At 47.9% G+C, this 13,660-nt stretch overlaps 1 protein-coding gene across 1 annotated transcript in view; it reads left to right on the top strand.

Moving 5' to 3' along the window:
• Positions 1-13,660, top strand: part of si:ch211-186j3.6 (neural-cadherin) — a 218,883-nt gene that overhangs the window by 118,390 nt on the left and 86,833 nt on the right. The window contains 8 exon segments of the mRNA XM_036963347.2: positions 3,149-3,321; positions 5,416-5,584; positions 6,261-6,431; positions 6,757-6,929; positions 7,626-7,793; positions 9,059-9,308; positions 12,248-12,313; positions 12,316-12,374. Of these exon segments, the coding sequence (XP_036819242.2) occupies positions 3,149-3,321; positions 5,416-5,584; positions 6,261-6,431; positions 6,757-6,929; positions 7,626-7,793; positions 9,059-9,308; positions 12,248-12,313; positions 12,316-12,374 (1,229 nt within the window).

Genomic DNA, 13,660 nt, shown 5'->3' with positions numbered 1-13,660 from the left:
ACACACGTGCATGCGCACAAACATCAATTCCATCCATACAGCCGGGACACATATCTTATCGAATGGAAGGGACACAGAATATGTTTGTTTTTTTCTTGGAATGTTTTAACTCTGGCTGACCCTTTTTCGGAGCAGTCTTTGAAGTCAAGTCGAGATGATTATGTCATCTTAACACATTCTCCTCCAGATAGATTCTGATGTACGGCAGGCCTCACAGGCAGCTTGTTGATCAATTTGTCACATTCTTCCCCAAAGTATTGGTTTGATGTTCCTGAGTGTACACCCAGGTGTGTGCATTCACTGTGTACGTGTTTGTGCGTGGCTATGTGTGAATACTACACCATGTGGCAGGCCTGTGGAACATAATTCTGAGTGTGTGCAGAGCTCTTCTCTCCCTGGGCTGCTGGGAGTATGTGACATGTCCTCCTGAGGCTACACGCTCTCTTTCAACAGGCTCTCTCTTATAGGACCAGCTCCCTGGCCCGTGGTGCAGCTAGTCTCTCTCTTATAGGACGAGCTCCCTGGCCTGTGGTGCAGCTAGTCTCTCTCTTATAGGACCAGTCCCCTCACCTGTGGTGCAGCTAATCTCTCTCTTATAGGACCAGCTCCCTGGCCTGTGGTGCACCTAGTATCTCTCTTATAGGACGAGCTCCCTGGCCTGTGGTGCAGTTAGTCTGTCTCATAGGACCAGCTCCCTGGCCTGTGGTGCACCTAGTATCTCTCTTATAGGACGAGCTCCCTGGCCTGTGGTGCAGTTAGTCTGTCTCATAGGACCAGCTCCCTGGCCTGTGGTGCACCTAGTATCTCTCTTATAGGACCAGCTCCCTGGCCTGTGGTGCAGTTAGTCTGTCTCATTGGACCAGCTCCCTTGCCTGTGGTGCAGTTAGTCTCTCTCGTATAGGACCAGCTCCCTGGCCTGTGGTGCAGGTAGTATGTGTCGTTTAGGACCAGCTCCCTGGCCTGTGGTGCAGCTAGTCTCTCTCTTGTAGGACCAGCTCCCTAGCCTGTGGTGCAGCTAGTCTCTCTCGTATAGGACCAGCTCCCTGGCCTGTGGTGCAGGTAGTATGTGTCGTTTAGGACCAGCTCCCTGGCCTGTGGTGCAGCTAGTCTCTCTCGTATAGGACCAGCTCCCTAGCCTGTGGTGCAGCTAGTCTCTCTCTTATAGGACCAGCTCCCTGGCCTGTGGTGCAGCTAGTCTCTCTCTTCTAGGACCAGCTCCCTGGCCTGTGGTGCAGCTAGTCTCTCTCGTATAGGACCAGCTCCCTGGCCTGTGGTGCAGGTAGTATGTGTCGTTTAGGACCAGCTCCCTGGCCTGTGGTGCAGCTAGTCTCTCTCTTGTAGGACCAGCTCCCTAGCCTGTGGTGCAGCTAGTCTCTCTCTTGTAGGACCAGCTCCCTGGCCTGTGGTGCAGCTAGTCTCTCTCTTATAGGACCAGCTCCCTGGCCTGTGGTGCAGCTAGTCTCTCTCTTATAGGATGAGCTCCCTGGCCTGTGGTGCAGCTAGTCTCTCTCTTATAGGACGATCTCCCTGGCCTATGGTACTGCTAGTACAGGCCATCTACCCCGATGAAACCAGTCATTCTGACAAGTTCTCCCAGGCAGCCTCCTCCATGGCAGCTAGTGCCCCATACTCCCCACACACACCCTGCCCCTATCCCTGCTCCACGCTGCATATTATAATTGATTACATTTTCCTCATGGCCCGGCTGTGCTACTGTAGCACTCGCACCACGCCTCATTTCATTGACAGGATGTCTCCTGATTCCCTAATGGCTGGTTGTTGTATGGCCCTCAGCATCTCACCCCTTCTCTCCCCTTCCTCTCCCCTTCCTTTCACCTTCCTCTCCCCCTCCACTTTCCCTCCTCTCCCCCTCCTTTCACCTACCTCTCACCCTCCTCTTACCCTCCTATCCCCTCCTTTCACCCTCCTCTCCCCCTCCACTTTCCCTCCTCCCCCCCTCCTTTCACCCTCCTTTCACCCTCCTCTTACCCTCCTCTCCCCCTCCACTTTCCCTCCTCTCCTCTTCATCTCACCCCTCCCCTCCTCTCCCCCTCCTCTCTTCCTCCTCTAAACCTCCTCTCCCCCTCCTCTCAACCTCCTCTCCCACTCTTCTCATCCTCCTCATCTCCCCCTCCACTCCCCCTCCCCCACCTCTTCCCCTCCTGTCTTCCTCCTCTCAACCTCATCCTCCTGTCAACCTCCTCTCCCCCTCCTCTCATCCTCCTCTCACCCTCCTCTCATCCTCCTCTCCTCCTCATCTCCCCCTCCACTCCCCCTCCCCACCTCTTTCCCTCCTCTCATCCTCCTCTCTCGCTCCTCTCACCCTTCTTCTCCCCCTCTTCTCCCCTGACACTCAGTATCTTTCATGTCACCGTGTTAGGCGGAGATAGACGGACTGCGCCGATCTCTAAAGAGAAACACTGTTAGGGTGTAATATGATTCCATCCAACGCAGACCCCGTGAAAGCCAAGGAAATGTATACAGCACCCAGTGCATCTCCAATGGTTGCATCTGTGCCTGTTTGAGTCTTAGAAGATAAGACAGAATGCATTAAGTGTGTCCGCAGCCCACACACACGGTTAGCAAACACCAAAGGCCTGATGAATGCAACATGAAGAAAAAAAAGCACTCGGAAGAGAGAGAAGGATGGAAATCTGACGCCCACATTAGGGATACAGCCAATAGGAAGTGAAGAAAAAGTCACCAAGGCACCGAGAGAAGGGGGACGGTCACCACGGAGGTGAGAGGAACCTCAGTCACACAGACAACAGACGTACACCGTCCTTTGTTGTTTTGTGCATCACCGAAGGTGGGATTGACAACCGCCTTTGTTGGATGCAGTCACGCGCTGGCCAAGTGTCAAATACACTGGGAGAGATGTTGAGGAGGAGAGCGACACGGCTGTTCTACACACCAGATATGTCAGTCACGAACAAAGGAGCACAAGCAGACCCTCCAGGGTTGAATTCAATTAATGCTGTTATATATACAGTATATGGGAAAACCAAAGGCACAAAGTGTCTAAAGCTGATAGAACAGCACGTTCTTGCATTTTCTGCCCTATTTAAATCAGTTAGGAGACCTTGAGAATGCAGAGGTTCACTCATTCATGGTGAGGTCCTAACTTGTCTCTGATTGGTTGATGCAGGTCTGATTCGGCTGCGCTCCAGCCCACCTCCCAGACTCCAGGGGGTAGAGTACATCCTGAACGTCACAGCGACCGATGACAACGCCTCTGGTGGCCCCCAGGCCCTCTCGTCCACCGCCCGGGTCATCGTCGGCGTGGACGACGTCAACAACAACAAACCTGTCTTTGGGAAGGTAAGCTTTGTTCTCACTGTCATGGTTTTGATATCTGTTTGGCTCTGAACATACATCTCTTTGCAGCTCATTGTGTTTCCCAGCCTCTGTCTCTCAGCCTTTACTATGGGGGCTTACTGTTAGAGTTAAATAAAGGTGTTGGCGGAGTTCTGAGATGAGCATCAGTACTCTCCGGTTGACTTCCAGACCTTAGTCTTTCTCTGTCCTTCCAAATCGCTCTTGTTTCTCAGTTTCTCTTATCTGTTTATTGCAGCTCCCCTCCCTCTCTCTCTATCGCCTCTATTTATTGCCTCTCCTTCTCCGTCCTCCAGAGGTGTGATTAGCCAGCCGACCCACTCTATTTCTAGATCAGCTACGGGTTTTTAATGAAGTGTTTGGAAGATATGCCGAATCATCACAGCCCTACCTGTTTTCTGCCGAAGTATCAATTTTAAATTACATGAGTTTTGCCTTTGAGATATTCAAAGCTAATTGTGCCTCGCACAGTAAAGCTAGCTAACTAGCATCTTATACGTATGCGTGTTTCACATGTTAGGCTGCAAGATGAGCTTCAACCTTTTCTTCAAGTTCCCTCAGGACTCCTTCATGCTTAGTTTTTTTTAATGGTTTTATGTTGTATTTATTTTTGCTAACATGCTCAAACAATAGTTGAACTGATGTGCGGACAAGGGAGAGAAAAAAGGCCAAAGAGAAAGTGTTTCAAGAATAAAACACAGATGGATCCCTTTTCCTGTGTGCTCAGTTTTTTCCTCCTCTGTGCAGGCAGCAGACAGCAGGCAGAGAGAAGAGAGAAAGCGGCGTTTATGTTGATTTGTGCCCCTGGCCCTCCTGCTCCTGTGAGTTTGGCCGAGGTTCAGGCAGTTCCTGTGGATTTGTGAGCATCAGTGACTCAGGGACTCCTAAGAGAAGGGCCCCTCCTGAAGCTTCCTAAGAGGGGGGGGGGGGGGGGGTACATGCAACTGGATAGGGAGGGCGGGGGGGGCACCGTTTGAGATCCACCACAGCCCTCCCATCCCTGACTGGGACTCCCTTAGGGACACCTGACCTCTGAAAACACATTGAATTTGGGCCTGGAAGACTGTGACTGTTGGTTAGAGGAGGAGGTGGCAGAGGAGAGGGAGAGGAGGGTGGAAGATGAGCTCCCTTGTCATTAATTAGATGTCAGAACTAAGCATCAAAGACGAGCTGCTGAATTGATCTGGGATCTTTTTGTCATTTGAAACGCTGTCTCTGTCTGAGGCCAAAATGAGCCATCTGATGATGGCAGAGAGACGGGATTTGGAAGGTTTGACTGTTTTCCCTTCACACACACACCGAGCAAGCGCTCAGATGACGATGAGGAAGGAAGGAAGGTGTGTGGGCGTCGGAGCACATCCGAATTATCCAGGCTTACTCCGTATCTCTGTGGATCTGCTTCGATGGAATTGATTCAAGGCCGCTTTAATTATAAAACACAGATGAATCTCTACAGAGCAAAACATAGAGGGATTAATGAGAGACAGTTCCTCCTCAAACCCCTTTCTCCCCCTCTCTCTCCCTCTCTCTACTTCTTCTCTTCTAATACTCTATTCCCTTTCTCCTCCTTTTCTATAACTCCTTTCAATGATTCACTCCTATCTCTCTGCCCTCGTTCCACTGTCCTTCTCCCCTTTTCCCTTGTCTTTGACTATTTCATAACTGCCTCCCATCCCTCTGTCTTTCATTCCCTCCACACATGTCCTTAATAAACTGAATTACCTTTTTCTTTAATTTCATCCCCTTCTATGCATCCTAATTTCTATTCCTCTGTCATTTGGTAACTGGCATTCTTCCATTACCCATCATCTTCTCTTCTCTTCTCTTCTCTTCTCTTTCTCTTTCTCTTTCTCTTTCTCTTTCTCTTTCTCTCTCTCTCTCTCTCTCTCTCTCTCTCTCTCTCTCTCTCTCTCTCTCTCTCTCTCTCTCTCTCTCTCTCTCTCTCTCTCTCTCTCTCTCTCTCTCTCTCTCTCTCTCTCTCTCTCTCTCTCTCTCTCTCTCTCTCTCTCTCTCTCTCTCTCTCTCTCTCTCTCTCTCTCTATCCCACTATCCCTGTCCGTCTCCCCCTTTCCCCCTCAGTGCCAGCAGTACCGGGAGCGGACAACGGTGCTGGAGAACCAGTCTGCGGGAACGTTCGTCCTCCAGGTCCACGCCGTGGATGCAGACGAGGGCTCTAATGGGAGAGTCACCTATGGATTCATGCACAAAGACAGCACTGTGCCTGCCTTCAGTATCCACCCAGACACAGGTACTGTACAGTCCAACTTCACGGTTTGGTTGTGGACCCTAGCAGCATCCCCATAGTGTTTAGGCCTTGTGTCATCTGGTACTGAAAGGGTTACAAGTCTCTGGATCGCTTTGGAACTACCTTGAAGTATTTAATGAATTCCAAAGTTCAAACTAATTCACTTTAATGACACCCTTTCAAAATGTGCCGGCACTCAAAAGGGGAAGAAAAGACTGCGGTTCAAAAAAAAAAAAAAAATGCACAAGCCCTCGTTTAAAAAGGAATTGCTTTATGAAATGTAACTGTTCAGTCGACGTCAATCATGAGCCTTTTTATAGAGGAGAGAAAGGAGTGAAAGGAGAGGGGATTGGCTTTGCGTGAACTGTGAGGAATCCTTGGAATGACTTTGATTTGAATTCAAGTGCAATTTACAAAACACCAAACATTTCATCATCAACTTCAATAGCACGTCAATTACAGTGTACTCACGTCCTTCATTAGTGTATTGATATCTGTAATTACATGGCATTATGCTCGCTAAACATAATACATGAGATTCATTAAGTGGCATAGATGAGCTGACCATGTGTAAACAGTAACCAACACCCTGGCAGTAATAGCGTTTGAGAGAAAATGTTGTGTCCGGTCTGCCTTTGTCCGTTGCCCTAGCAACCACTGTACAACACTGTTCCCTCAGGTGTGATAGTGACGTCCAGGAAGTTTGACCGCGAGCGTCAGCGGGAGTACGCGGTGACGGTGACCGCCACGGACCAGGCAGCAGACCCCCTCATAGGGATCTGTCAACTCAACATCCTCATTCTCGACGAGAACGACAACAGCCCCAAGTTTGAGAACCTACGCTATGAGTGTGAGTGCTGGGGATCACACACACACACACACACACACACACACACAAACACACACACACACACACACACACACGCACGCACGCACGCACATGCACATAGACATGCAAAAGCACACAAAAATGCACTCACACGCACTCACACACATATGCACATAATCCAGTCCTACTATCGATCCAGTAGTATTTGCAGATCATGTCTACCTGGTTAATGTTTCACTGACAGCACCAGATCCGTGTTCATCTCGCCAAGACATAGTTTAATCAGCAGAGCTAAGGCTCATAATGCTTTCAGCCAATTGAATATGACGTGTTGTCTTCCCCACAGACTTCCTACGGGAGGACACAATGATTGGCACCAGTTTCCTGCGTGTGGCGGCCCACGACGATGACTACAGCACCAATGCCGCCGTCACCTACTCCATGTCTAAAGAACAGCCAGAGTACCTGAGGGTGAACCCCCTAACCGGCTGGGTCTACGTCAACCAGCCCATCTCACAGGTCAGGAACCCAACCTTAACCCCTAACCCCTAACACTAAACCTAACAGAACCGTCACCCATCTCAGCTGTACGTTAAGTCGTACTGCCCCGGGTATCTGTTGGTTGAGATGAGACTCATTACTGGGAATAATTCTCACTTCAGCGAGAGTATAGAGGAAGTCTAACTCGATATTTTAAAAAGTCATCGTAAGCCAGCACAAATCTAACAAGCTAATGTTTGAGAGGTTTTTAGCCGTTTTCTTCTTCGCTGGCTAGTCTGTAAATGTCCCTCCTCGGGGGAGAATGTTTTATCACATAACAGGAAATGGGAAGCCTGGTGTAGCGAGGAGGTGTTATTATGAGTGCTCCCAGGGAAGCTGTTGCTATGACTACAGAGTTCCTCTGTCAGCAGAACACTGTTGGTAGCATTCTGTCAGATGAGACAGTGTCATTTACGTTCACCCGTTACTACCAATGTTCTACCAGTGTCCAGTAGCATGAGCCAAATACAGTACAACCAGCATATGTCCCTGTCCCTCTGACACTCCCTGACACTGTCACCCTGCGTGACAGGCCTCTCACTGTAATCTAATGTACACAATCACAGGGAGGGCTTATGTTTCATGACTTCTCTAGCTGTCCTGCCTCTTCACCCATGTCTAAACTGCTCTTATTCCACGTGTCATGTCACTGCCACGCTGTTGCTATGACTACAGAGGACCTACATCACCCGGGAAATAGTTGCCACGGACGGGGGGAACCGGAGCAGTTCGGTGGAGCTGTCCGTCACCATCACCAACGTGAAGAACCAGCCTCCGCAGTGGGACAGGGACAGCTATGACGTGGTCATCCCGGAGAATACCGTCAGGGACACACCCATAGTGGTAAGATGGGGAACCGGGACAAACAGGCTACGCCCCAAATGGTATTCTATTCCCTATGTAGTGCACTCTGGTCAAAAGTAATGTGCCGAGTAGGGAATAGGGTGACATTTGGGATGTAGGGTTACCCTGCGGGTTGTATGTGGAGGAGAAATAGATGAAGTCATATTTTAACATACACATGGGGTTATATGTCCTGGGGCAGGTAGAGGGACTTAGGGGGTATCTTAGGGCAGAGTTGAACATGAATGATGATGGAATACAAATTAGGATGGGTATGGCACATGTAACATGAAACAGGCACTCTGAGGTGCATGGGGTTAGAGAAAGGTGAGTTAAGGGGAGGTTGGGACATGATGACACACATTAGGATAGGTACGCATTACAGAAATGGGGCTGGTAACTTGAGGAGGGTATTTTGAGTTGTGAACCAGTGTTTTCCCAGGGCTTCAAAGCAAATAAAAGCATCATGGAGTAGACTTGTTTGATCTAACATTTAAAGTTGTTCATTATACGGCTCTTACTATACTGTACCTTACAAACACCTCAACGCTCGGTGACACTAGCTGCCTTTACCATTTCTCTGCAGTAATGCACAGGGATGCGTATTATGACGTGCTCTATGGACACCCAGCTATTATGGTCTGCGGCAAAAGACGAAAGAGTCGATAATTCCCTCAGGGCTCAAACTCCATCCCTACTCTCCCATCCTCCCTCTCTCTGGCACTTGCTGTGTCCTGGGATAGCCCTACATCCTCATGGCAACTTACTCCAGCCAACACCCCCCCCTCCCTCTGCTCCCCCTCTCCCTGCCCATGTCCAGACTCATCCTCCATCGCCTCTATTTTTAAGCCAACCGCTTCATTACTTCTACGAGCCAGGCTCTGGCAATCACGAGCGCTGGATTATTCATAGGCATTTACTTTTATTTTTTAACTAATGCATTGAAAATGAATTTGCTGAATTTCCTCTGGATCTTTTAGAAGCTATTAAGGCTATTAAAAATGCAGATGAATATTTCACTGAGAGTGATCGAGAGAGGGTGAGTGAGGGGAAATGAACAGGGAGAGAGAGTGAGAGTGAAGGTTTCCTTTGCATCAGCAAGATACATTTGTACTCTTCAGGGAAGATTTAATGGGCCACAGTAGGTTGTCGTTGATCTGTAGAGCTGCTTGTTTTGCAGGCGGCCTTGCCTGATGCCTAAAGCTGTGAATTGACTGCTATTGTCCTCTGTTTCGACCTTTCTCGGTCTCCTCTCTGAATCCCAGACTATCAAGGCCACCTCTCCGCTGGGGGACCCTAGAGTGACCTATAACCTGGAGGATGGGATGGTGCCGGAGACCAACATGCCTGTACGCTTCTATCTGACCCCTAACCGTGAGGACGGCTCTGCCTCCATCCTGGTGGCTGAGCCCCTGGACTATGAGACCACCAGGAACTTCATACTGAGGGTCCGGGCTCAGAATGTGGCTGCAGTCCCTCTGGCTGCGTTCACTACGGTCCATCTGAACATCACAGGTGAGACAGAGCCGTGCAACCTGCTCATACAAACAGCCCATAATACTTTCCCTTTTTACTTCCATCCCAGCAGCCTCGACTCAACAATGTACACAACCATCGCTCTCTCTCTCTCTCTCTCTCTCTCTCTCTCTCTCTCTCTCTCTCTCTCTCTCTCTCTCTCTCTCTCTCTCTCTGTCCTTCTCTCTCTCTCTCTCTCGGTCTCTCTCTCTCGCTCTCTCTCTCTGTCTCTCTCTCTCTCTCTCTGTCTCTCTCTGTCTCTCTCTCTGTCCCTCTCTCTCTCGCTCTCTGTCTCTCTCTCTCTCTGTCTCTCTGTCTCTCTCTCTCTCTCTCTCTCTCTCTGTCTCTCTCGCTCTCTCGGTCTCTCTCTCTCTCTCTCTCGCTCTCTCTCTCTGTCTCTCTCTCTCTCTCTGTCTCTCTCTGTCTCTCTCTCTGTCCCTCTCTCTCTCGCTCTCTGTCTCTCTCTCTCTCTGTCTCTCTGTCTCTCTCTCTCTCTCTCTCTCTCTCTCTCTCTCTCTCTCTCTCTCTCTCTCTCTCTCTCTCTCTCTCTCTCTCTCTCTCTCTCTCTCTCTCTCTCTCTCTCTCTCAATTCAATTAAATTCAAGGGCTTTATTGGCATGGGAAACATGTGTTAACATTGCCAAAGCAAGTGAGGTAGATAATATATAAAGTGAAATAAACAATAAAAATTAACAGTAAACATTACACATACAGAAGTTTCAAAACAATACAGACATTACAAATGTCATATTATATATGTACAGTTTTTTAACAATGTACAAATGGTTAAAGGACACAAGATAAAATAAATAAGCATAAATATGGGTTGTATTTACAATGGTGTTTGTTCTTCACTGGTTGCCATTGGAAACATTGGATTTGTTTTCGAATTCTTTGTGGATCTGTGTAATCTGAGGGAAATATGTCTCTCTAATATGGTCATACATTGGGCAGGAGGTTAGGAAGTGCAGCTCAGTTTCCACCTCATTTGTGGGCAGTGAGCACATAGCCTGTCTTCTCTTGAGAGCCATGTCTGCCTACGGCGGCCTTTCTCAATAGCAAGGCTATGCTCACTGAGTCTGTACATAGTCAAAGCTTTCCTTAATTTTGGGTCAGTCACAGTGGTCAGGTATTCTGCCGCTGTGTACTCTCTGTGTAGGGCCAAATAGCATTCTAGTTTGCTCTGTTTTTTGTTAATTCTTTCCAATGTGTCAAGTAATTATCTTTTTGTTTTCTCATGATTTGGTTGGGTCTAATTGTGTTGCTGTCCTGGGGCTCTGTAGGGTGTGTTTGTGTTTGTGAACAGAGACCCAGGACCAGCTTGCTTAGGGGACTCTTCTCCAGGTTCATCTCTCTGTAGGTGATGGCTTTGTTATGGAAGGTTTGGGAATCGCTTCCTTTTAGGTGGTTATAGAATTTAACGGCTCTTTTCTGGATTTTGATAATTAGTGGGTATCGGCCTAATTCTGCTCTGCATGCATTATTTGGTGTTCTACGTTGTACACGGAGGATATTTTTGCAGAATTCTGCGTGCAGAGTCTCAATTTGGTGTTTGTCCCATTTTGTGAAGTCTTGGTTGGTGAGCGGACCCCAGACCTCACAACCATAAAGGGCAACGGGCTCTATGACTGATAGTATTTTTAGCCAAATCCTAATTGGTATGTTGAAATTTATGTTCCTTTTGATGGCATAGAATGCCCTTCTTGCCTTGTCTCTCAGATCGTTCACAGCTTTGTGGAAGTTACCTGTGGCGCTGATGTTTAGGCCAAGGTATGTATAGTTTTTTGTGCTCTAGGGCAACAGTGTCTAGATGGAATTTGTATTTGTGGTCCTGGTGACTGGACCTTTTTTGGAACACCATTATTTTGGTCTTACTGAGATTTACTGTCAGCTCTCTCTCTCTCTCTCTCTCTCTCTCTCTCTCTCTCTCTCTCTCTCTCTCTCTCTCTCTCTCTGACTCTCTCTTCCGCTCTCTCTCTCTCTCTCTCTCTCTCTCTCTCGCTCTGTCTCTCTTTCTCTCTCTCCTCCAGACTAACCCCAGAAAGCATGATGCACCAGTCTCCCGATCCGAGCTTAATTCTCCATTACCGCGGCTTCTTACTGCAGTTCAGCCCACCCCTGACCCTCTGTCCCAAAATAGCTTTCATTCCCACCGTAGCCCAGATCCAGGCTCCCTCCTCTTATCCTCCCCCTTCCCTCTAACCAGACTTCATCTCCCCCTCTATCATTCATGAGAGTTAGTCTTAAACCAGAGAGACATAATTAATCTGGCCAGACCCTCCTCACTCCTCCACCTCTCCTTCTCCTCTCCCTTATCTGTCTTAATAAGTGAGCCTTCATTCTTCTCCAGAGGATGGAGGGAGGCAGGGAGGGCTGGAAAGAGGAAGGGAGGGTTGGAATGGATTTAAGACCCATGTTTAATTCATAGATTAAGACATTTGCTGCAAAAATACAACATGGAAGTGCATCGTTACTCTGAATGCATCCGAGCCATTATGGTTTGGGGTTTGGACTAACTATCCTGAAATGTCCTCTTCTGAAGAAAACAATTTTTGTTGAAGTTTCTTGTAAAGTTATTGCGATAGTTCTCTATAACAGTTAAGAAAGAGGTAATTGAGTTCAATAGACAAATGACTCTAACAAGCTGTTTGTATCATGTCTCTGTGGAAACGGTTGAATGGTGAAAATAGCGTGAGCTCTCAAGTGTCAGCAGAGGTCTTTGAAATTGTTGAATACACATCCAGGAGTTTGAAGGTCTCCATTAATCTCTGTCAACAAATGTTTAGCCACAGAGACTACTGGACACAGAATGGAGTCTGCTTGCCACCCTGTTTTACAAGCCTGCTGCGTGAACAACACTCTACTCCTTATAAAACCCTTTCACGGAGAAAATACTGAGCCAAATGATGACGGATAATGCTTGTGTTTTTCTCTGCTAGATGTGAACGACAATGTTCCCTTCTTCACCTCCTCCATCTATGAGGCGTCGGTCACAGAGGGGGCGGGTGGGGGGCGTTTGTCACGCAGGTGTCATCCAACGACCTGGACCTGGGACTCAACGGAAAGGTGACTGAACGCTTTGGAATAATGGAAATACAAACAAGCCTCCTAAATCAGCACTCCTACTCTGAGACCCTTTTGTGGAGACATGTCCTGGTTCTTAGCAATTTCTCAGAAAATCTGGAGTAATTGGGGGAACTCCAGGCCTAGTGTTGTCGACCGTTGTTTTTACTTGAAATCCTTGTGAACAACCCACCAGTATGTAACCGGATAAGCTGAAACCACTCAAGTGTAAACCCACAGTAGCAACTCCCCTTGTAATTTCACCTTGGAGTCTTACACTGAAGGTAGAAAATGGAAAACCCATCCATAGTTCTGTAGGACAGTGTTCCTCCACAAGGGTCTGCTTCCTGTAGCCCGGCCATCAAATCTGTACTTCGCTTTGGCTTCCTGAGCTGAGAGCAACACACTGTATAAAACATACAATATGACAGTTCACACATACTGAAGCTTCCCCCTTTCCTGCAGGTAAATTACCTGGTGGCCTCATGGGTGAATGTTATTCGGATTTTTCAGAATTGCATAATTAATAAACTTTTTTATTTTTATTACCCCCCCCCGAAAATCCGGTGTTTCTATGTCAAACGGTTTTGTTTTATTTCATTCATCTGTGATGTAATATTTGAGATGTAAACTCTATACCTGACATGGTACAGAGGTCTTCTTTTTATACTTTGGTTTCAAAGTAGATCTGTTTAAGGCTACCCAAGAAACACTCTGTGACCCAGATTTAACCCACTGCAGTAAAAGGTTATTAAAGAACACTAGTGTTGAGGAGACAACACACACACACACACACACACACGTGCACACGCTTGCTCGCACGCACGCGAACAGGAGGTACGCTTGAGTGCACACACTCTCACACACACACACACACACACACACTCACAGCACTGTCTACATTTCCTGCTGCTTTTCTGTGTATCTCTTTTCTTGATCTCTGTCTTGCTCTCTATGCACACACAATCATGCATGCACACACACACGCACATCCCCACACGCACACCAACAGTACGGGGGAGTCTACTCATAATTGAATTCCCAGTACGAGGACACCATGTCTATCGGCACAGGGTGCATAAAATGTACTCAGTTCTTTGCAGGCACTGTGTCCTTGGCTGCTTAATTGCTTGCTCTTGTCGAGGCAGGCTGAATCATAGATAGCATGCAGGCCCACGTTTAGATAATGAGGATCGTTGATGGGCGTGAATATGAAATATTTTTTTTCACGCCTGTCTGTTTTTTTCTACCAATAACTTGACCCCGCCAACCATTTTATTACGGCATTA

This window comes from Oncorhynchus mykiss, chromosome 26 (assembly GCF_057628025.1).
Source record: "Oncorhynchus mykiss isolate SJ-2025 chromosome 26, ASM5762802v1, whole genome shotgun sequence".
NCBI lineage: Eukaryota > Metazoa > Chordata > Actinopteri > Salmoniformes > Salmonidae > Oncorhynchus > Oncorhynchus mykiss.
This window is presented reverse-complemented; position numbering and strand designations above follow the sequence as displayed.